The sequence below is a fragment of the Salminus brasiliensis genome, chromosome 19, assembly GCF_030463535.1.
Source record: "Salminus brasiliensis chromosome 19, fSalBra1.hap2, whole genome shotgun sequence".
Classification (NCBI taxonomy): Eukaryota; Metazoa; Chordata; class Actinopteri; order Characiformes; family Bryconidae; genus Salminus; species Salminus brasiliensis.
The window spans coordinates 8,250,640-8,273,087 of record NC_132896.1 but is presented as its reverse complement, the minus strand read 5'-3'; the positions used below and the strand labels follow the sequence as shown (position 1 = coordinate 8,273,087).

The 22,448-nt window shown below is 40.0% G+C and overlaps 1 protein-coding gene across 10 annotated transcripts; it reads right to left on the bottom strand.

Moving 5' to 3' along the window:
• Window positions 1-1,713: 1,713 nt before the first annotated feature.
• Window positions 1,714-21,011, bottom strand: atp2b1b (ATPase plasma membrane Ca2+ transporting 1b). Of its 10 annotated transcripts, none has more exons than XM_072664223.1 (20): window positions 20,822-21,011; window positions 15,456-15,653; window positions 14,257-14,514; window positions 13,010-13,135; window positions 12,508-12,735; window positions 11,230-11,256; window positions 9,701-9,847; window positions 9,344-9,558; window positions 8,264-8,506; window positions 7,639-7,880; window positions 6,837-7,074; window positions 6,091-6,270; window positions 5,369-5,456; window positions 5,133-5,239; window positions 4,445-4,636; window positions 4,011-4,224; window positions 3,320-3,531; window positions 3,106-3,213; window positions 2,807-2,995; window positions 1,714-2,315 (listed from the first exon to the last, which is right to left on the bottom strand). In XM_072664223.1, the coding sequence occupies exons 1-20, from the start codon at window positions 21,009-21,011 to the stop codon at window positions 1,974-1,976; spliced, it is 3,744 nt and encodes a 1,247-aa protein (XP_072520324.1). In that variant the 3' UTR covers window positions 1,714-1,973. The 10 variants fall into 10 exon arrangements, with proteins under 10 accessions (XP_072520324.1, XP_072520323.1, XP_072520325.1 ...); XM_072664222.1 differs by having other exon boundaries at window positions 11,230-11,262; window positions 12,526-12,735; XM_072664224.1 differs by having other exon boundaries at window positions 11,230-11,262; window positions 12,535-12,735.
• Between the last annotated feature and the right edge of the window lie 1,437 nt (window positions 21,012-22,448).

Here is a 22,448-nt window from a genome sequence, read left to right as displayed (position 1 = left end):
TACAAAAAAAGGATGACTATCATTTGCTAGTGAAATAATTGAAACGTTGGTTAGAGGAACATCGGTTTAGTTTCTGACTTGGTTCCTTGGTATGGATTAGTTTAGTTCCACCGACAGGATTGATAGGATAAAGTAGATGTTGAATGGGAACTGTAAACACTGGGCTTTCTCAAGAAGAGCTTTAAAAACGCTTAAGCTAACAGTCTTACTTTAATGTATTATTTATTTGTACGTATTAGAATCTTTTTATTTCATTTACAATAAATAAATTCTTACTGCCCAGATTAATACTGCAGCTTTATCAGAAGTCTAGAGCCTTTACAGCCTCTTGAAAAGCAGTACTATATACTCAATGTGTAAGCATAAGTGTAAACATTGAATGCTGTTATGATTTAGATCATTAATATACATAACCAGTTTCGTTGCTTGCAGTGTTTGAATATTTAGTATAGGTTGCAAAAGACTCTAAATATGAGCTCTATTACAATAATCAGCGCTGTTGTAATTTAACTATTCACCTTTTATTGTCAAAAAAACCATACACATTACTCACACTTTCAAATGGAAATTGAACCACAATCACTGTTTATACTGCTCATGATTAACAGACATTAAGTAATTACCAAATATAGAAAAAATAATAATCCATAAACAGATGGATAAACATTCATTCCCAAAATAGGAACGAAGCTACAGTGAAACAAACAAAAATAAAGAACCAAAAGAGCATTTCTTTCCTATTTGCCTTCTCTAATAATATAAATGTATATGTGCAGCACAACCCAACATAACCTATGACCTATTTTCATGGTAAAATCCTCCACAGAAATCAACAGTTAAGATCAACAGTTACAGTATCTGTGCTTTTGATGACGACATGCACCTCTCATTATTACACCTCTGAATATTACAGCGGTCATTTCAACATTTCACCTCCACATACTTTGTGTTGTTCCCCAAGGGACTGAGGGATAACATAGTAGAATTTGTTTAGGGTGATCTGGCTTTCAGGGGTACTTTAGGATAGCTGGCAGCAAGCATGAAAAGAGATGTGTAAAGCTATATTTTATGCAGCCTTGCTTTTAAAGCTCTTTAGTGCAATTTAAATAGGTTACTAGCTTCTGTTGATGGTTTTTATTTATTGGATGTCTTCAATAAAAAATAAACTGGCAAAACTAGACTTAACCCTGAACCGATGACCAATGGAAATGGTTTGGGAAAATGTCTGGTGTTAAATTATGTGCACACAATCTGCATCACCCTGAGGATTGTACTCATGCCCAGATCAATTGAATCCAACTTGGAAATCCTCAAAACACTACAAACATTTAAGCAACTTTAAACGGTAAACATGGTAAACTATCATATATTCTTTTCCCCAATTATTCTGTATACCACTAGACCAGACCATAAAGCTCAATCATAACATTGTCATATAAAGTTGCCTACTCCTAAACCTAAACCTCACATACAGATACAGCAGCAACTATGTTTCAGCCTCATTCATAATTTGCACTTTGCCCCCCTGTTTTGTGCAAGGTGATATATTCTCAGAAAACACGTAAACAGACCATTTGTGTTATAACAATATAAACAGCCAATAAATCACATATCAATGATTCACTCAAAAAAGCACATGGGTAAAGTTTCATTTAAATTTCCCATCACCATTTCACTGTTTAAGGACAATTTGTTAAGGTTTCAAAAATATAGATTTTCATTCTAGCTTGATCTCGGACTACTGTAGATCCCCTGGGAAGAAATCCACAAAAAAACAATCCTCAATCCAAACCATAACACAATTCTGTAGGTTAGCTACCTTGTCCATCCAGCTACACCCAGACTGATGAACTCTCCATTTCAATACCAGAACATTTGACAACCTCCTAAGCATGCTCTCTGCAAGGGTTTTGATGTGCTCTTGGCATGGGTAGTACAGACATGGTCTTAGCAAGGTTTTAGCATGGGTGGAATCAGAGAGATGTCTCCAGGCTGTGCAGGGGGCTTCCAGGAGGTTGAGGAATGGCAGTCTTAATTATGTCCTTGTGGCAGTGAAAGCTTCTTCTGTCTGTAGCATTATTGTTCTGGTTAGGGGAAGAAACGACCGGAGGAAGGGGTGGTGGTGGTGCAGCGTTGCGTTTTATAGGTGCTTCTTCTTCGGGGTCAGTTTCATCGATCAGAGGGATGGCTGGCTCAGAGTCTTCGATGCGGAACTCTGGGTGGCTCATGAAGTTGTGAATGGAGCTGCGTGACTCAGGGGTCTCCAGCCCTTCATAAGGAGACATGGTATCCCGAAAAGCATTCACCACGCGGATCTGTCAAAGAAGATTAGAAAATATGACACATGAAGCAGTAGTGGAGAACGGGGTTCAACCAACTTGACTTTAGTAAACAATTACCTATCACCCATAACATTAGCACCAACTGCCTAATACTGAGTAGGTCCTCTTTGTGCTGCTACAACAGATCTGACAAGTGAGCAGCAGATCCTGCAAGTTGTGAAGTGGAGCCTCCATGGATTGCATCAATCAATCAAGCCCGTCCTTCCTTGGACCACTTCTGGTAGGTACTGCATACTGGAAACACCCCACAAGACCTGCCTGATGTTTTGGAGATGTTCTGACGTCTAGCCATCACGATTAGGGCCTTGTCAAAGTGTCTCAGATTCTTACTCTCGCCCATTTTTCCTGCTTTATTTATTTTCCTGCACTATATACTGTACATGACATATTGAACTATGACATATTGTAAAGCATGTAAGCACTTTTGTGTGATTATCATTTAACAGGGAACTGCTGTCGTCTACCTGTGTCTGGATTCTTTGGAGTCCCCTGCACCAGAGGACCTGCCCTCTTCTCAGTTCCATCTCTGCATGGTCAATTTCATCCAAGTCCTCCATTTCTTCCAGCTCCTCCTCTGGGATCTCCTCTTTCTGGGTACCATGGCCAGCTGTCTTCAAGAACTTCAGCCGGCTTGTTGGAATGGTGGTAATCAACTGGGGATTGATAGAAAGAAACACAAAAAAAAGTACGGTGATCTCTTCTTTCACCAAGGGAAATCCAAGAAAATAACAAGAGAACCAAGATGGCATGACTAAAGGCTCACCTGACCCCAGAGGAGACATCCAAAGCCAAGAAAGACGCACCAGAGCCACTGGTCAATACTGAGGCCTACACAGCTGAAAGGTTTCCCTCCAAACTGCACAATGACAATCTGCAAATGAAAGTATTTAGACAGATATAATGGAACACAGCAATCTTTAGAAGTGTAGAAATGCCTACTCAAGTTGAGGACACCAAATATTGTCGTCAGACTTTACCTGGATAATAAATGTGCCAAATACAATGGAACAGAAGATGAGGTTGTTAAAGATTCCATCAAAGACATTTCTCTCGCCGTGAATTTTGCGAGCATTGATCTCATTGAAGAGCTGCATCATGACAAAGGTGTTGAAAACGATGGTGTAGTGTTCTGAAGGAGGGGCATGTAAAGGAGCATTCCTGCCGCTGTCAATATCAAAGATCTGCTCACCTGTTTGGACAAGAATCATTTGAAGAACTTAAGGAAAGCACTTATGTTTGGATTTATTCCAATCCAACTGGAGGGTAAAATGCACATGTGGTTTTAGTTATATGACTGAGGAGTTGACAGTGCTTTGCATTTCAGCCAGTAACAAGCTGCACTTCATTGCAAAAACATGATATCTTGGGAAGCAAAATACTCTTAAATCTATACTGCTACCTTAATATATATAAATAATTAATGCATGAAATTATTGTCATTTATGTATTATGTATTATATATTATGTAAGTTTACTTTTTACAGTATTTGTTGCATTATACTGGCAAAATAATTGTTTTATCTACCATTATTGCCAATATAGACTTTCCACTTGGTAAAAGTACTTACATAATCTTATAATCTTACAATAATCTCAAAATCAAAATTTTTGCCTAAAAGCCAAGATGATTTAACTTGCTCAGAAATTATGTATTGCTGCAGTGCTCACCAGCAAACAGCAGAGTAAAGATGATAGTGAGCTGGTAGATGGCATGGCCCAGAATGTTCTTCATCATGGTTCTGGAGATGAGGGGTTTGTTGCGGCCGTATGGTTTCCTCAGCAGTAGGGACTCCGTTGGCGGCTCAGTGGCCAGAGCCAGCGAGGCAAATGTGTCCATAATCAGATTCACCCACAGCATCTGCACTGCTTTCAGTGGAGAGTCCTGTGGTGAGGAAACCAGTAGGGGACAGAGAGAATGAAGCGGTTCAAATACAGAAAGGACCCTTAAAACTGAGCAAATTCCTGAGCAACTGAACAATATTACTATAATTAATTAATTCCATGATCTATGCGTCACCACCTTCATACTGATGCATCACCGCATCTTTACAACCTTAACAGTTTAGTCAGGGCCATAGAGGAGGCTTATCTCAAACACTGACCTGTGTGATGCAAGCTCCAGTGAATGCCACAATCACAGCCACCACGTTGACGGTCAGCTGAAATTGCAGGAACTTGGAGATGCTGTCATAGACGTTCCGCCCCCACATCACAGCCTTCACGATGCTGGAGAAGTTGTCATCTGTCAGGATAATATCTGAGGCCTCTTTGGCCACATCTGTTCCAGCAATGCCCTAAAGAAGCAGTCAGCAATCAATCATTACTTTCTCTAGAGTGGACTAATGTTTTTCTACACTATATGTCCAAATGTTTGTGAACATCCCTTCTAACCCTCTGCTGACAGATGTGCAAATGCACACATGTAGCCCCTGTAGAGAAGTATTACCAATAGAATAGGACTTTCTGGAGCAGAAAAAAACATGCATAACTATGCCTAATACCAGGCGTGGGCTAGAGGATTGAGCTGTGGAGCATTGGTTTTCTCTGGAATGATGGTGCTCCATCCAATACTTTTGAGATAAGTTAAGGATGAGGTGGAGTGAGACACTTACTCCAACAACAGCATGATACATTTTTTTTTTTTATTTCAGAGGAAACCATGAATAAGCAGGTGTCCCAAAACGTTTGTCCATGTAGAGCATTTTTGGGTATTTAGTCTGTTTAGTCTATTGTAACTGTAAGAGCAAAAAATAACACCATTTTCCATGTAAAGTTAACTAAAAGAAATACCATTGCGAAGCCGACATCAGCTTTCTTCAGGGCAGGGCCGTCATTTGTACCATCTCCTGTTACAGCAACTACTTGCCTTTGCTCTACAACAGTGCTGTCGATTATACCTGAGCAAAAGGGGAACATTGTATTCCATATGAGTTTAATACATACGAGTGTTTTTTCAGCATTGAATATATTTTTACCAGTATTTTACAACCACACAGTACTGGACCATGATATGTGCAAAATCGTACCTTTTACTAGCGTGTGCTTGTCAGTTGGGGAAGATCTTGCCAGTACACGCAGCTTAGGCCAAATTCTGTCAATGCGCTCTTGCTCAATCTGAAAGTAGCGTAATGAGTGAGTATGAGTAATGTATGACTCAACATATAGACGTGAACAAAGCCATATTCATTCCTTTTGTGAATCTTTTTTTTTTTTTTTACCCAATTTTTCTTCCCAATTTGAAATAGCTTTTTACCCATCCCACTGGTTAGTACTCTCCCATCAATCACATGTAATACTCCCAACACTAGGAGGGTGAGGACTAACACATGCCTCCTCCGACAAATGCGTTTCCAGCCACCGCATCTTTCAGCATCACATTTAAGTGATGTGGGGAGAGAGCCATCTACCCACCCGATGGCAGGCAGCAAGACCCGGAATTTGAACCAGAGATCCTCGGGTCATAGTGGAAACGCTTTAGTCCATTGGAAAACTATTCATGGTCCTTTTTGGCCTGCCGTGGTCTCTTCGGTTTGTCAGAGCACGCTGGACCATTATGTACAGAAATCTCTGACTGAGCAGCAGCAGCAGCTTAGATTTGCTATTTTACACAGACTTTGGACTAGCCATTCTTTAAATACAACATCAACAGTCATTACATTTGAGTAATGTTGCGTCAACAAAACATTAGCTCTGCTGGATAGAATTAGATCCTAATGTTACATCTGCTGGTACGTTGTTGATAACTTGCCTCTCCCAGTTCGTTGCGTATCCGCCTGTTGAACTCTTTGCCTTCAAGGCACAGGAAATCATCTCCAGGATGGATGATGCCACACTTGGTGGCAATGGCGCGGGCAGTGTTAATGTTGTCCCCAGTGACCATGCGCACAGTGATGCCTGCTCGCTGACACTTCCTTATAGCATCGGGAACCTGAAATAGTCAAATAAACACCCACTTATTGATGCCAACATTGTACACAGACAAACAGTAATGAGACTATAATAATGACCATATGCCCAAATGTTTGCAGATACTTTTAATAAATGCACTGAGCTATTTTAGGTTGCATCCACTGCTGACACAGATGTGCAAATGCACACACACACACACACAGCTTGTCTAGACCCTGAAGAGAGGTACTGCCAATAGAATAGGACTCTCTGGAACAGATAAACATGAACCTACTCAACATCCTGGCCATGACTCATTGCTGAATGCCATCTCATACCCACAGCAATGTAAAAAGCCTTCCAGAGACAGTTAATCCAAGATAAGCAGGATCAATTCTTTACTAAGGTAATTAATTAATGAAACTTTTTCATTCATTAATTAAACTCTATTAATATTTTTTATTTTGGGTATTATTGGTGTCTCAACACTTATACCCCCCCTCTTCCCCTTAACCCCTGCCCCAGAGTTCACACATATGCACCATCACAGAGACACTGTGCACACTTGCTTGGCTAATAAAAAAAACTGATACTTGAGGCGCTCACCTCAGGCCGCACAGGATCTTCGATGCCCACAATACAAATGCAGGTGAGACCTGTAAGGATGTCGCCTTCGTTTTCCCAGTCCGGTTCCCCCTCCGAGACTGGGAAGTCCCTGTAGGCCAGGCAGATGGTCCTCAGGCCCTCTGAAGCCATAGGTTCAATCACCATCTTCATCAAGTCATCTCGATCTCTAGGCTTAAAGTATTTGGGTTCCCCACTAGCCGTCAAGATTTTACAGCACCTGCAAACACACAGAGTAAACATTTAAGATAATGTTTATACAAATAAACTGAATAATGCAAGGAAAGAATGGAACCCAGGATTTGTGAACATATTAATAAACATAGAGGACTATCAAGCCACACCTAATGATTAGGACACACCATAAATAATACACCCGTGATCATGAAAGAAAAGAACATACTGTGTTTAAACAGAGATGTAACTGATGTGATGCCAGGTTTTAATATGGGTACATGCAGGACTTGATATTGGCGCAATTCAATCCTAGCAAATCTAACCTGAAATAACACACACTCATACTGTGTGAGGTCATACTGTGTGAGCAACTGAGTGTTGCTTCCTGTAGAGTGTTAGTGTGCATGACAGGCTACTTTTAGATACCCTTCTAATGAATGCATTCAGCTACTTTAGGCTGCACCTAATGCACACACACAATAGAATGGGACTCTGGGGCAGATATACATGGACCCATTGGTACCATGCATTTGCTGTAGGTTCTCTGTTTCGCAGAACATAGACATTCACACGCAGAACCTCTTTAAGTGCTTAGTTCACAACATACTTCTTCAGAAGAATTTCAGAGGCTCCTTTGCTGTACATCCGGTAGCTTCCATCGTAATTTTTCAGCACTGTGCTCATGGATTTCCTCACTGAATTGAAGGTGTATACTTTGAAGAACTTCTCTTCTGGGTATTCGCTGCGGATGATTTGGTAGTCTTTGCGTAAGTCAAGGGAAAACCCCAGCAAGGCACATTCAGTTTTGTTCCCCACCTGACGGGGTAGACCACCTTCCCTCTCAGGGGGCTGCACACACAAAAATGTTTGATGATTAGAACAATTTGGAGGGGAACTCACTGTTCAATTTCATGCGTAAAAACAGTACTCTAGGGCTTCTGAAAGGCCTTGATAAAATCACTGACAATCCGTAGTCTAACTCTGATTTAGCTCTGTACCAGGACTTTTTACTGCAAGGCTTACAGTATAACTGTTCCATACAAGCTGAAAAACAGTCATTTATGTTGAACATTCCTACTTTCTCAAATCACTAGTCGCCAAGTAGCCCACATTCTATAAAATAAAGCAACACTTTGCAAACATATTTCAATAAATTCTAGTCTTTTGAAATATCCTCACAGCAATGTCCTTAATTTCCACACACTCTTACATACTGTATCACAGTTTCTCACCATGATCTTGGTGGTGTATGCACTGTTAACGCTGATGCCTGTGACCAGCAGGTCCATTATCTTGCCTGGAATCAGATCAGGCTCAGGAACCTTTCGGTAGTGTCTGTCTCCCACATAAGCGTGCACCACGGTCATCCTGTTCATGGTTAAAGTGCCAGTCTTGTCTGAGCAGATGGCAGTGGCGTTGCCCATCGTCTCACACGCATCCAGGTGTCTGACCAGGTTGTTGTCTTTCATCATTTTCTAGAAGACAGAAATCAAGAGGACAGCTAGACCACTGTAATCAAAATGGGAAATATCCAAGAAGACACAGCTCATCAAGGATGATACAGATAATCAGTCTAGCTATTAAGTCATCCTGTGTTGGCCTGTTGCCAGCATCAGACAATGGGGAGAAAAGAAATTGCTGAAGGGGTCTGACGAACGTCTGGAGAGATCCTGTAGATTATAATAGGATAACATACTAATAGGGCTGTAAATTGACAAGAACCGTGCCAATATATACATATATATACATACACACACACACACACACACCCCAATGTAGTCAGTCATTGAAAAGACATGGAAATGGAAGCCTGGTCTTGCATGGCTGGTAATAGCAGCACGGTGGGGTTGCAGAGACAGACGCAGAGTGAACAGACTTATTAGAAATTTGAATATCCTCAGGTGTATCGTTACACCCTCCACGCTAACCTCCTAAACATCTGCTGAGCCTACTTAACTTTTTACTAAAAGTTTCCTCCGATGGAATCTAGCCTACATCAGTGAACATGTTAGTACTGAGCTAATCATGGTAAATAAAACGACTATAGATTATATGATTATAGTCCACTTTTCTCCACAGTTCCCTTGATACTATTCACTGGTAATAATGCAGTTCTCAAATAGCAGGGGAATTCCCATGAGTGCAGTCTGAAAAATAGCAGGACATAATAACAAAGTAGAGGAGCACAATATCATAAGCAAGGAAGCTAATGAGGCAACAACACCCCCAGCTCCCCCACCCTCATTATTTGGCTTATCATTTCTTTTAACATAGTGTACCACACATACACAAACAAATATGCATGCACATACTTTGACAGAGTAGGCTAATGAGATGGTGACAGCGAGGGGCAGTCCCTCAGGCACAGCAACAACCAGCACAGTGACCCCAATGATGAAGAACTTGACAAAGAACTGGATGTAGACAGGAGTGCAGTCTTTGATCCATGGAAGCCCCTGGATCCAGAAGGTGTCCATCAAAAAGAGCACGATCAATATAATGACTGTGATGGCTGACATGAAAAGGCCTGGAAAACATTCAGGTATAGATTAAACATCATTCGACATAACAATGATACTGAAATATGCTCAGATACTGAAAAAAGAACAATACAACGATATACAGTACAGACAGCCAATCACAGTCACCCACAATTGCCTTTTTCTGACCTGCTTTGCCAATTTGTACGGCAAGTTTGGTGAGCTTCCCTTGAAGTACGGATTTCTCTTTCTTTGGTAGACTGCTTTTCTTCTTCACGTCACCATCAATGCCATCCTCACTGCTGAGAGGCTCAGTGTCCACACCACCATCCTTACCTACATTCAAATTCAAATTTATTACATAGTGCTTCTCACAACTATGTCGCAAAGCAGCTTTTAGAGATTTGAATCTCAGATGGTGTCACCTGCACCAGTGATGAAATCAGTGCTTCGTAACACTTAAATTCCTAAAAGCCTATCCTTTACAAAGTACTCTAAATGTACAAACACTATATGTCCAAATGTTTGTGGACACCCTGTCTACTCTACACATTCAGCTGCATTAAGTTGCACCCATTGCTGACACTGATGTGCACACCTACACAGGTCTTGTCTAGTCACTGTAGAGAAGTACTACCAACAAAATTGGAGCAGATAAACAAGAACCTATTGGTACCATGCCTAATGCCAGGTGTGGGCTAGAGTCAGTATTGAGCTGTGGATCAGTGGAACTGTGTTCTCTGGAATGATGGTACTTCATCCAATACAATTTAGGATTGATTAGAGAGTTGGGGTTGAGGTGGGGGTGGTGATCATCCAACATCCTGACCTCATTAATGCTCTTGTCGCTAAATGCATTAAAATCCTCACAGCCTGTGGTCCAAAGTCTAGTAGATAGTCACTCCAACAAAAGGAGGATAAGCTCTTTTTTTTTAACAACCTTTGATTTCGACAGAAACAATGAAAGAGCAAGTGTCCCAATACTTCTGTTCATATAGTGCATGTTGGGCCTTATTCAGGTTACATATTAACTCCTTATTAAGTAGGTTGATCGCATTTACAGACAAGTTCAAGCAGGCTTGCGCACATTTGTACTACTAGCTTACATACACTACAGACCACTAATGCTCCACTGCTTTTCAGATACCAGAAGATATATGTAACTCTGTGCTGTGGTGCAAGTGGCTTAGATATGATATTACGAGGTGCCTGGTGTGGTGTGCTCACACTCCTTAATCCTGGGCTAGGGATTACTCTAGCCTGGCTGAGGTTTATCCTAAGCCAATTCATACTCTACCATTTTAAACTAAACATCCTGCAGCATCAAGCAAATGCCCCACAACCCATGCAGTCAGAGCAAACCCATGACTTCCACTGTCAAACGGCATACCAACGTACGTGTTCTCAGTGCACACGCATAAACACACAGGGGAGACACGTCAGAGGGCCCAGTAATCTCCTTGTACCTAATCGCTATGGAAGAAGTCAAGAGCACCTGCCCTTTAGGCCACTGCAGCACACCATATGGTTGTGGGGCATTCTCAACCTGAGCAAAAACGTTCAAGTCACCATATGGCAAAACAGCATAGACACACACATACACACAGCACATTGAAGCAAGAGGCCTAGAGAGTAAACAGCAGCTTGTGGCTAGCAGCAAGCTAGTGGACGGTCTCTAACTAGACTGAATGTACTGAGGTCAGAAAATAAGTACTTACTCTTGTTTTTGTCTGATCCGTCCTGCTTTTTGCCTGTTGGAGAAGGAGATTCTCATAAGCATTGGTTAAGGGATGCAGCTGCACAGAGCATTAGCATGCAAATTCAGGTAATCTAGCTCTTCTGTATCTGATGCTCTCAAATCAGCCTAAATTCAGGCATAAATGGTTTCATTTTTCCTGAGCATTAGGGATGAGACCTGATGTAGAATTGTAGGCTGTTTACACATGGCTCATTAAGGCTTGTCATATAGTGTTTGTTGTGTTATTTGAGCTGTGAGGGAACGCTTAAGCCTCTAGCATTTTCAGAGAAGCATGGCTGAATGAGGTGGCTGGGTGAAAATAACATCAGCATAGCAGATCTAAACCCCACCTGGAAGCATTCTAACTTGATTAATGCCACTTCATGGCATGACTGGAATGTTTTTTATAAAAATAAATGTACAAAATCACGCTTCAGCACTACACTATACAGGTTTCTGTTAAACTAGTAACTGAAATACTGAGCTCTGTTCCCCGAATCAGCTCAGTGCAAAAGAATAACCCTCTCAAGTCCGTCACATAAACACTTATTTTGATAAGATAGTGGCATGTTTTTAATTTTTTCCAAGTCACTGGTACCTGTTATCATCAGTCATGTCGCTACAGGCCAGATGAAAACAGAATGACCTCAGAAATCATGCTTTATTATCTATTTAACAAATGTGAATTAAAACCAGTCAGAAAACTTGCAGAGAGAATTACCACTCGAGAATGTTCTTACCAATATTAAACAAAGATACTGGACCAGCGGTTATCTCCGTTTAGCTCCATTCACTCCCATTCATTGAGGACTTCCCTTTGACACTTTGCATCCATTATTTAGGGCTCCCCCTAAACTGTCTCTGACCCAGCTACCATTTAGTAAACTATTTTAAGAAGTATTATGCGAGAATTGGATTTTTTTTTACTTTTACTCAACTGCCATAAATACAAATCATGCTATGAGTTCCCATTCATGGATAGCTATAAACATGCATTTGTTGACAGGCTGAGAGATACAGGACTGGCATGTGAAGTAAGGGAAGCATGTGGACTGAGGCAGTAGAGCGATATTACAGGATTTTACACACATATGACGCAGCATTATGCAGTATTGGCAAGAAGTGTCATGCAACTTTGCCAAAGTTTCCTAGTGTGGTGTCAGCGAACCAAGCCCAGATTATAATATATAATGAATTTGCAGCTCTAAATTTGAAGTAAAATTCCTACTGTCAAAGACTGTCAATTTAATATACGAATGTTCATCTGCAATCTTACTTTTCCTGCCCTTCTTTTCCTTCTTTTTCCGCTCTTTCTCTTTCTTCTTCTCCTCCTTCTCCCTCTTCTTCCTCTCTTTTTCTTCTTTTTCATCCTCATTGTCCCCTTCGTCTTCTCCTGCCCCAAGGAGGGTGAAGATGATTCCAGTCTGAGAGTTGATTCCCACAGCGGTGACCAGCATCCGGCCTGAACCCTCCATAACGTGGGTACCTAAACCAGACAGTCATTTAAATACTGAAGGAATGTCAGGTACTATATTTTATTGTAATCATGCACATATGCTTAGAAACATGGGCTATGAGTTTGCGAAGCATCCCATCTTCTCCCCAGCATCCACTTTCCACTTAAGCAACTGTTTAAAAAAAAGGTGCCCGTGTGTAGCCTCTGGGTTTGTAATGTTAAATTGAGTGCTGTGATCCAGAGGAACTATGTTTGAGAGACAAATAAAAAAAATGATAATGACAAAATGATTAAGACATGAAACCTGAAAGCAGCATGGGATCTTTGTCCAGTGCCTTTCTGACATGGTCCGACTCTCCTGTGAGAGAGCTCTCGTCAATTTTCAGATCGTTGCCTTGGATTAGCACACCGTCAGCAGGAAGGAGGTCACCTGAATGCACAAGCCAGATGGTGAGCCTCAGACACAACACAGACGCTTTACTTCACAAGCCAAAATAAGGGCTTTTAATCAGACAAGACAGGAGGCAGTGGCACCAAAAGACAAGTGGATCACTAGCTTAAATAAATAAAAACAGGGTCACAGTACTACAAATATACACAGAGTTGTCAGTAGATACTCCTGTAAGTAACTACTGTAACTACACCCATTGGCAGATACATTTACCTTGCACTGTACAAAAAAAAAAAAAAAAAAAAGAGTGACTGCATAAAACAGGGGTCACAAAACCTGTTCCTTAAAAACTTCAACCTTAATCAACCTCAACTTAACCACCTTATTTTTAACCAATTATTTTTAATAATACAAGATTAGCTAAATGAGGTGTGTTAGATTTGGGGTGGAGATGGAGCCTGCAGGAAGAAAGATCTCCAGGAGCAGGGCTGGTGACCATCGCTATAGAAAAACAATGCAGATGCTCTCAAAGTGTCCTGCATATTTTTTGTTGGTAACATGAGACTACGTACAGTCAATGTTTAGGATTCATTTAGGTTTTTTCTTGATATTGTTTAGTTAGTCTAACACTTACAAAATAAATATCTATAAATATCTATGATTTTTGGGCCTTGTTACATCACCTTCATTACACATTAAACAAACGCACCAACATCAGTAAGGCCTCATGTAATTAATAGAGAAAAGTAGATTAAATGTGGATCTGCCAAGTTAAACTACTTTAGTTCATTTACAAATGATGCTTGTATTTACACTTATGCAAACCTGAGACGTTTCTTCAGGCTCATGTCAAAATGTATGCTGGCATAGAACAAAGAGAAGGGCTCCCTGGAAATTTGTCTTGACTTTAAGAACTATGGTCCTAAAAAACTTTCAACCAATGCTTATTTAATAGAACCACTTTTCACATAAATATCTTATTTTAACCAACTCTACTAAGGTTTACCAACAAGGAAGGTACCAGCAACTCTGCTGTGCCTGACACACTCATACCAACACCATACCCACTGCCATGCCACCATTGCTGTACAGTGTTACATTAACAAATCATCATGTCTGAGCCATATGGTGAGGCAGAGAGAAGCAGAGGCTATATTTACCATACTTGACTTGGGCGATGTCTCCAACCACCAACTCTGTTACAGGAATCTGAATGATCTGGCCTCCTCGGACCACTGTGAACTTTTGCTCCTGCTCGATGCGACTTTGCAAGCCGCGGAACTGCTTTTCTTTGCTCCAGTCATTAAAGGCAGTGACAAGCACCACACAGACAACAGATAAGAGGATGGCTGCACCTTCGATCCATCCAGCCTCTGCTTCACCCTCATCTTCCACTCCTCCAGCAGCTTTTCCACAATCTGCAGAGGAAAACCAGTTCCAGTAAAATCACAGCACAGGACAACTACCTCTACTAAACTACACTGACAAGTATTCAAAATTATTGTTTTAATGTTTAGTTCAACACTAGGGGTGTAAAGATGTTTCAGCCTCACTGCTCTGAAGGTAGTGATTCAACTGCATTAATACTGAAATGCTAAATACAATTTCAGTCCATTATTAAAATATTCAATTATGCCTGTGCTGATTCTGAATAGGAAATGTCCAGGTAACTTTCAACCATAAGTAAAATAAAATACAACAGCTCTGTGTATTGTTTTCACTGTCTGCTTCCAGTACTGTGCAAATGGTTCCTCCAATCGCATCTATGTATTTTAAAAATAAAATAATAATTTAATGATTTTCTGATGTACTGATTTTCATTTTTTATAGAACTATAAATACAGCTCAGTGTTGGATAACACTAAAGATAAATTTTATTAATAAAAAAATAAAACGAAAAGTCATTTGATGTCAAATTGTTAATTGAAGAGAAACTTATGGACTCAGATTTCTTTACAGTGGTGGTGATAAAAGGGTGATACTTACTATCCATACCCCCTAGTAAACCTACCTAAACTGTCTTAAAAATGTTTGCTCTGGGGACTATTTTGCATGTACCTCTCTGACCTGCTAATAACAGAAATATTGTAAAACACATTTCAGGAAGAAGCTACATATGCAATGGCTTTCTGTGATGAGGGTTTTGGAGGCATTAGACTTAATAAAATTTTAAATATAAGTGAAATATAACACAAGTGACGTCTAACTCCCAATAACCTGCCCTTATAGCACACAAGAATAACACAAAGCTCACAAACAACAACTACAGAGCAGCCTGAGAAATGCCATCAAACGGCAGAAATAACACATTAATGAGGAATTAATGAGAATTTGTAAGAAGTTTAAACTGCGTACTTACTTTCTCTTTCTGCATCAGGGGGTCTGTAGAAGGAAAGGCCTAAGGATATTATGGCTGCAACTTCCAAAATGATTAGAGTCACATCTTGCAGTGCTTCCCAAACTAACTGTAGGAATGTTTTTGGCTTTTTAGGAGGTATGAAATTCTTTCCAAATTCTTCTTTTCTTCGTGCAATATCATCCGAATGGCCACTTAACCCTGCAGAGAAGAAAAACGAATTAACAGATTTTTAAATCAGTATTTGATTATATAAGGTGTAACTTAAGTCACAACAGAGTAACACATAAGTCTGGATGCACTGTACTGTTCACTTTAAGATTAGTCAAAATCATTCTCAACCTGTATTTCACCCCAAGACCAAAAAACGGAACTGGCTCTTATTAGGCCAAATCCATTCATACAAAAGAAACTGGTCAAAGTCATAAACAGCCAGTTCTAGTCCAGTAACTGACAGACCACAGAGTTATGTCAGTTTAGTTAAGATCTAGGAAGTTCATTTCCAGAGGAAAAGGTTTCCCTGATTACTCAGGAAAGAAAAACACCTAACAATATAGTCAACTTTATTAAATCAGTTCAAGGACTACTGTATACATTTGTAAACTGATGTAACAGAATTGTCAGTTCTCCACCAAGCGTTTTCAACTGTCCAATGACCTTGCACTGGTAAAGTTGTGTGATTGGGGAGTCCAAGCTGGTGGGTGGGAATTGGTTAATAATTTCTCATTTTCACATCCAAACTAACCTGACTGATAATGTAGGTAGGCAATTACTAGAGATCACTGGAGATCACCCCTTTCACCCCATTTAGGTATAAAAAAATGATACCTTTTAAAGTGTATTGTATTCTATGTGTCCAGCAAAGGGTGATCTTCTCCCTACCCTGAGGAAGTTACCAAACTGTGCTGGACTGTTACCATCCAGGACTGCAACTGACTTGAAAATGGAACCCCTGTACTACATCATCATCATTTGGGCAAATGAAAGTGGGTATTATACAGTATAGGGCACAGGTACCCAATCCTGCTCCTCAGTTGGATGAGCCTTATTAAATACACAGAAAACTAAACAAACTAAACAAGCAGGACAGGCGGATGCCAGGACCAGGGTTGGGAACTACAAATATAGATAGTTACCTTATATATTATATATAACTTGTTATGCATTTTGATTATTTTGTGAGCTAATAATCATTTATCTGACCAACATTTCCCTGTCCAGCTCCACATGGCCCATAGTTCTGCTGTATTTCACCTCCCAGCACACCTCAGCCATACAATAAACATAAGCAAAAAAATCATAATTACCTGGGAGCAGTAATGTGGACTGCTGATAGGTTCTGAAGTATGCATTAGGAAACTAACTAGACAACTAGATATTTATTTTTTCCCAATTCTAGTACTACACCAATGTTCCTATAAATCCAATTGCCTAATCTGTCATTAGGTACAAATCAAGCTAACAACCATGAGCTGAAGGATTGATCAGGAATGAAGATGAAAGTCTGATTTAGACATTCAGTTTTCATATTTACAACAAGCATTAAGCAAAAACTACCGGTGCAGTTCCTCCATTACCCTCTTATATAGTAGAAACAGCAGGAACGTGATTACTAACGCCCCAATCTCATCAGAATCTGAAGACAGTTCAGCTTTATATGGGTCATGTTTTTTACCATTTCCTATTCCATGCATACAAGTCTGGAAATCAGCACGCTATAGCACTGATTACCTTCCTGTGGAGTGTTTGGAACAAGAACAGAACAGGAAAATGTGGTTTGGCTGGGGGCATCAAAGGACCTCACAATCATGATAACCTTTGTTACAAATACAGCGCCTCTAGAAAGTGTACAAACAGGTATGAGTTTAGCCGAACCTCACATGTTTCCAGACCACTTTTTCCCGGATAACCTTAACAATAGTTATTAAAGCCCACATGGCTGGCATAGCTTACAAAATATTTTCTAAAGGGCTTGACCTCCACCAATCCACTGCGAGGCAGATGATCTACAAATGGAGACATTTGTAACCACTGTTACTCTCCCGAGGAGCTGTCCTCCAGCAAAAATCACTCCAAGGGCATGGTGAATAATATTACAGGTCACAAAGAGATCTTGTAGAGTCCATGCCTCAAATAATCAGATCAGTTATGGCGGCACAAGGGGGACCTACTCAATATTAGACAGGTGGTGCGAATGATAGAGCTGATCTGTGTAAGTAAAAGTCCAGACCTTCACCCAATAGAAATGTTGTGGAATGACCTAAAAGAGCAGTCCTCCCACATTACTGAGCTGAAGCAGCAATAGGCCAAAAATCCTCCAACTCATTGCAGGATTAATCACTCGTAACTGGAAACACTTGGGTGAAATTTTGCTGCTGAAGGGGACAAATCAGTTACTGAAGCAAAGATTCATTCCTTATTTGCTCTTTGTTAATTGGGTCTCTTTATGTAGTTTAAAGACCTGATTATATTTCAGGAAATTATAAAAGGGTTACATTGGTCAGGTTCACATACTTACATAAAATAATGATTTGCAGCCTAATTTGAACCCTACAGCTAAGTTTGATGAAGACTATAATCTGGCCTTGGCTTACTCAAAGTTCTCATCACTCAGCAGAAATTAATTACACCTTTTCATACAAACATCAATCAAGCTAAAATGAATTCCATGTTGTGTTCTGCGGAGGTGAATGGAGCCCATATTAGTCCCACCGTTCCATCTCTAAAGTAAAGTTAATGAAAAACAAGATTGCATCTTTATGAAAAGAAGACCTTTCAAAGAGAACAAGTGTTGTGGTTCAAGCAATAATTACCACTGGCAATTAAAATCCAATATTTCCCATTTATACAGAACACATGACTTTCGATTTGCAATTGGAACCAAAGCACAGAGACAAAGCACAGTTAACAACAACCACAACTGCAGGCCTAGAGCCGTTATTCCTCTCTGGCCTTTAATAGTGCTTCACTATTATGTTGGAGACTCATTTATTTACAGATCTCTTTTGCCCCTGTTGTACATCTAGGTCTCTTAAATCCTCTAAGAAATTGCTTTTGGATATTCAACGGTCCCAGCTGAGGTCCAAGGGGGACACCGTCAGCAATGGGACATCAGGTCCTCCCCGGCTCTCAATCCCAAATAAAGCCCTTTGCTTCTCCATATTTTCATCCTTTCATCTAGATATTATTTTTCACTTTTAGATAAGACTACATACGCTCATTACTCTGCAGCACTTTGTTCAATTCAATAAATCTGACTTCACGAACATTTCTACTGCCCCTCCATTGTCACACACAGCTCAAGCAAGGACAAAAGCAGAACAGAATGGGAGCTCTGTGAGGCATGTAGCATCCCGAGAGATTAGTGGGAAACGGAGCAATGAGGAGGCTGCTCTGTGGTTTAAGGTGAGTGGGATTACATGCAGTAAATCGATCTGCTCCCACCTGTCACCAACATGCTATGGCACACTGCAGGGCAAAATGTGGCAGTCCATGGTCTGAAGCCACCAAGAGTCAGGCCTGCTGGCACATTCAGCGTGTGTGAAATCTAACTTAAAATGAAACAAAATAAAAGGAAAATAATCAGCAAAGGAGCCCTGGAATAAAGCAAGTACCGGATGGAGTGGCACGCTCAGCATTTGGCTGGAGTTATCTAGGGAAATATAAGCCGATCATGGTGTTAAACAAATGATTTGAGAGGAGTATTCCAAAATCATATGTAGAGCCATTGGACTGATCCATTGGAGAGTGATGAAATACAAAGCAAATACACGAGTGATATTCTATCCATCAAACCACACTGTTAAAAAAAAGAGGGTAGCAGAGCACACTGTGCAGATCTCTTACACCAGCCTAATATATAGGAATGATTAAAATACTACATATTCTCAGGTAACGTTAATGAGATGCAACAATAACCGATGCACACTGCACTTTATTAAAAAAGGGTTCTTTAGTAAATGCAATTGCTCTATATACACCCATGACGAAAACCATTTAGATGCCGAAATTATTTTTTTCTGCCTGGTTACATGGGTCTATATAGAAACTTGGTTGGATAAAATGGTTCAATAGAGGATTTAAAAAAAACATTTACATTCATTTAACAACATCATAGTTACATTTGTAACTCATTTTCAGTACTATCTAGAACCTTGTCAAGAGTAGATATTTTAGTCTTCACTGCACTGCAGCACTACAGTTGGTGGGGAATTCACCACTACTATAAGGGAACAGCACATCTCCTCTGAGTTTAGTTACCCTGGTCATCCAGTGTTCAATAAAAGTGCCACTGAAGTGACAGGTCACCAATTTTGCAACATTTCTGCAATAATAAGTAGTTCAGTAGTAAGGTCATTCACATTAGCCACTGTGGTGGAGATCTGAGCAGTTTAATTGCTCTAAAAGCTATATCACTATATCACCATTAAAATGTTTAGAGAAACATTTAGCTTAGATCATATTAATGGACAGAGCAATACATGCAGGGTGTTGTCAGGTAACTTGGAAGAAAGGTGGGGCTAGAGTCTGTGAGCAGCAGTATGTACAATGACCAATGCATCAATAATTTCGCCTTCATACACACAGCAGACTGCGACAGGTGATGAAGTTGCACTCAAGGACAGGATCAGTGTTGGGAGGGCAGGCAGTACGTCTGACAGGAAGTACAAATTCTCAAATTTGTATAAATTAAAAGTCAATTGCTCTTTAAAAGGCTGTAATTGCATTATTATCATCATTTACTATTGTCAATATATCAGTGCCATAAAATGGTCTTAAAAAAAAATAATATTGTTTTATCATCATTTAATTTATTAAACAAAATTATTTCTGGGACAATATATCGTCCAAAACCAAAATTGTTATCATGACAGGCCTCAACAGGCTGATATTAAAATCTATATTTGCAATGAACCCTGGTAGAAAAGTGGTGAGATTCTCTACAATTAATCATTTCACAGCAAATCACTCAATTGTTTCACAACGATTTCTTTACATCTCAATGGCAGAACTATGCTGAAAATGACGGTGGAATTCCACTTTAAACCAAATAATATAGTCTTTGCTGTGTACAAATGAGCGATAACCTGAATCAGTTGCATATGGAAGGCAACACCTGCTGCAACCCCGAAATGTAAATATGTGTAAGTGTAAATAAGAGTAAATATTGAATAATTAGATCAATGTGAATATATGTTCCCAGTGATACTAAAAATGGGACTGGAAACTGCTTTCTGTGGAGAACGGTAAGTTTAACTTTCTATTGCAATTGCAGAAGTGAAGGAGAACTTGATGCACTGAGAGGCAGCAGACACACCACTTCTATACACCACTTCGATCGACAGAGGCCAAAAATTGTCTATATTTACCTTCTGTGGGAGAAGATTTTAACCTGGAGCAGAGTCCCTGAACATCTCCATAACACTCCTGGATTCTCTGTAATCCTTCTGGCCCCCTGAGTTCCATGAGAGAGCGCAGCTCCTTGAGCGTGCAACCGAAATCAGCATCATGGTTGGCGTCCGCCTTGTATTTGGATCCACGGAAAGAGTTTCGGGCCATGTCTCCTCTGCAGTGAACCACACGACGGCGGAGAACAGGCTCCCTCCAGGGAAAGCTAAATCTTCAGTGGCAAAATCCAGAATTTCCCATAAAACTGTCAATTTCTCAGGGGTGCAGAAAACTACATTCCAAGAGGCAAACAGGATGCATGTAAACAGCTATGTCCATCCGGTGCACCTGTGCGTGTTTCTTCATCTTGGTTTGATCAGGTTCACTGAAGATCCAAGCTGATTAGATGCACTTCAAGCTACATCTGAAAAAGAAGCAGAAAGCACAGTTACTAATATCCTCCATTTCTAAAAATGAGGACTAATCAAAACACGCATTTCTTTGCTGGTCTGTACTTTCAGCAGAGTTAGTCCTCCTGCTTAACTTAACTAACTAATTTAGGGCAGGACAGTACATTAAATACTGAAAGAAAAAAAAAAGCTTTTAGCAGGCTGCCATTGTTGGTGTGGCTTCAAATGGTAACTCTTGATGGAACAGTGAGCTACATATCCAGTTTAACTCTTAAGCTAGAGTGCATCCTCGCCCGAACAACTTCTTTGATCCTTATTTTTCGTAGGTTTAAGTTTGAAGGCAAAGCAACGACATCTCAACGATGGAAGCCAACAAGAACAGAGGTTCTTCTATCATGTCTCATACAATAAAGAAAATAATAAAAGAAAAATTATTATTTTTATACATCAATTTTATTGGTTCTGGACAAGTTCTCCATGTTAAAGCATACAGATCTCAGGGTTTGATGTAAATGTGGCCGTCTTGCATTTTATCATTCCATTTTTATCAATCCGAAAAATCTAAACATTGTCATACATGTACTGTAGAAAAGTAAATATGAAATATGTTTCCAATATTTATAATCTGATGGAGCTGTAAGTCATGCTTTGATTTTAAGACTTTGAATAGAGGACATGGAGGACAAAGGACTGTCTGTATTTAATTTATTTTAGTGTATTTGGAACCCTGCAGAAGCAGTGGTAGTTGTCATTTAGCGAAAACACTTGGTACATCTCTGTGCTTTGTCTCCTTAGAAAGGTACATTTTACATCTGTCTCTAATGCCCATCCAGGCAGATAGATTTAATCCCAGTTTCTAGTTTCTAAATACAACTTTTCATTTTAATGTAATTCACTAAATTAAATTAAGCACCTTTATCATCATTGCGCTTGTACCATTCTTGGAAAGCTGAGGTCAGACTGTAGGGTCAGCCTTGCTCAAGGGCTCAACAGTGGCAGCTTAGCAGATGTGGGCATCAAACTCATAACCCTGAGGTCTAACCACTGAGCCACGACTGCCACAACCATTGTGAATCAATCTTGACAGACATGAAAAATACAGGATGTCTGCACCGGCCAACAATTCCAATCATGCTGCATTCTTACTAAGTAGGCATCAAATTCTAGCACATAGCCTCTAAAATCTAATACCTATAAT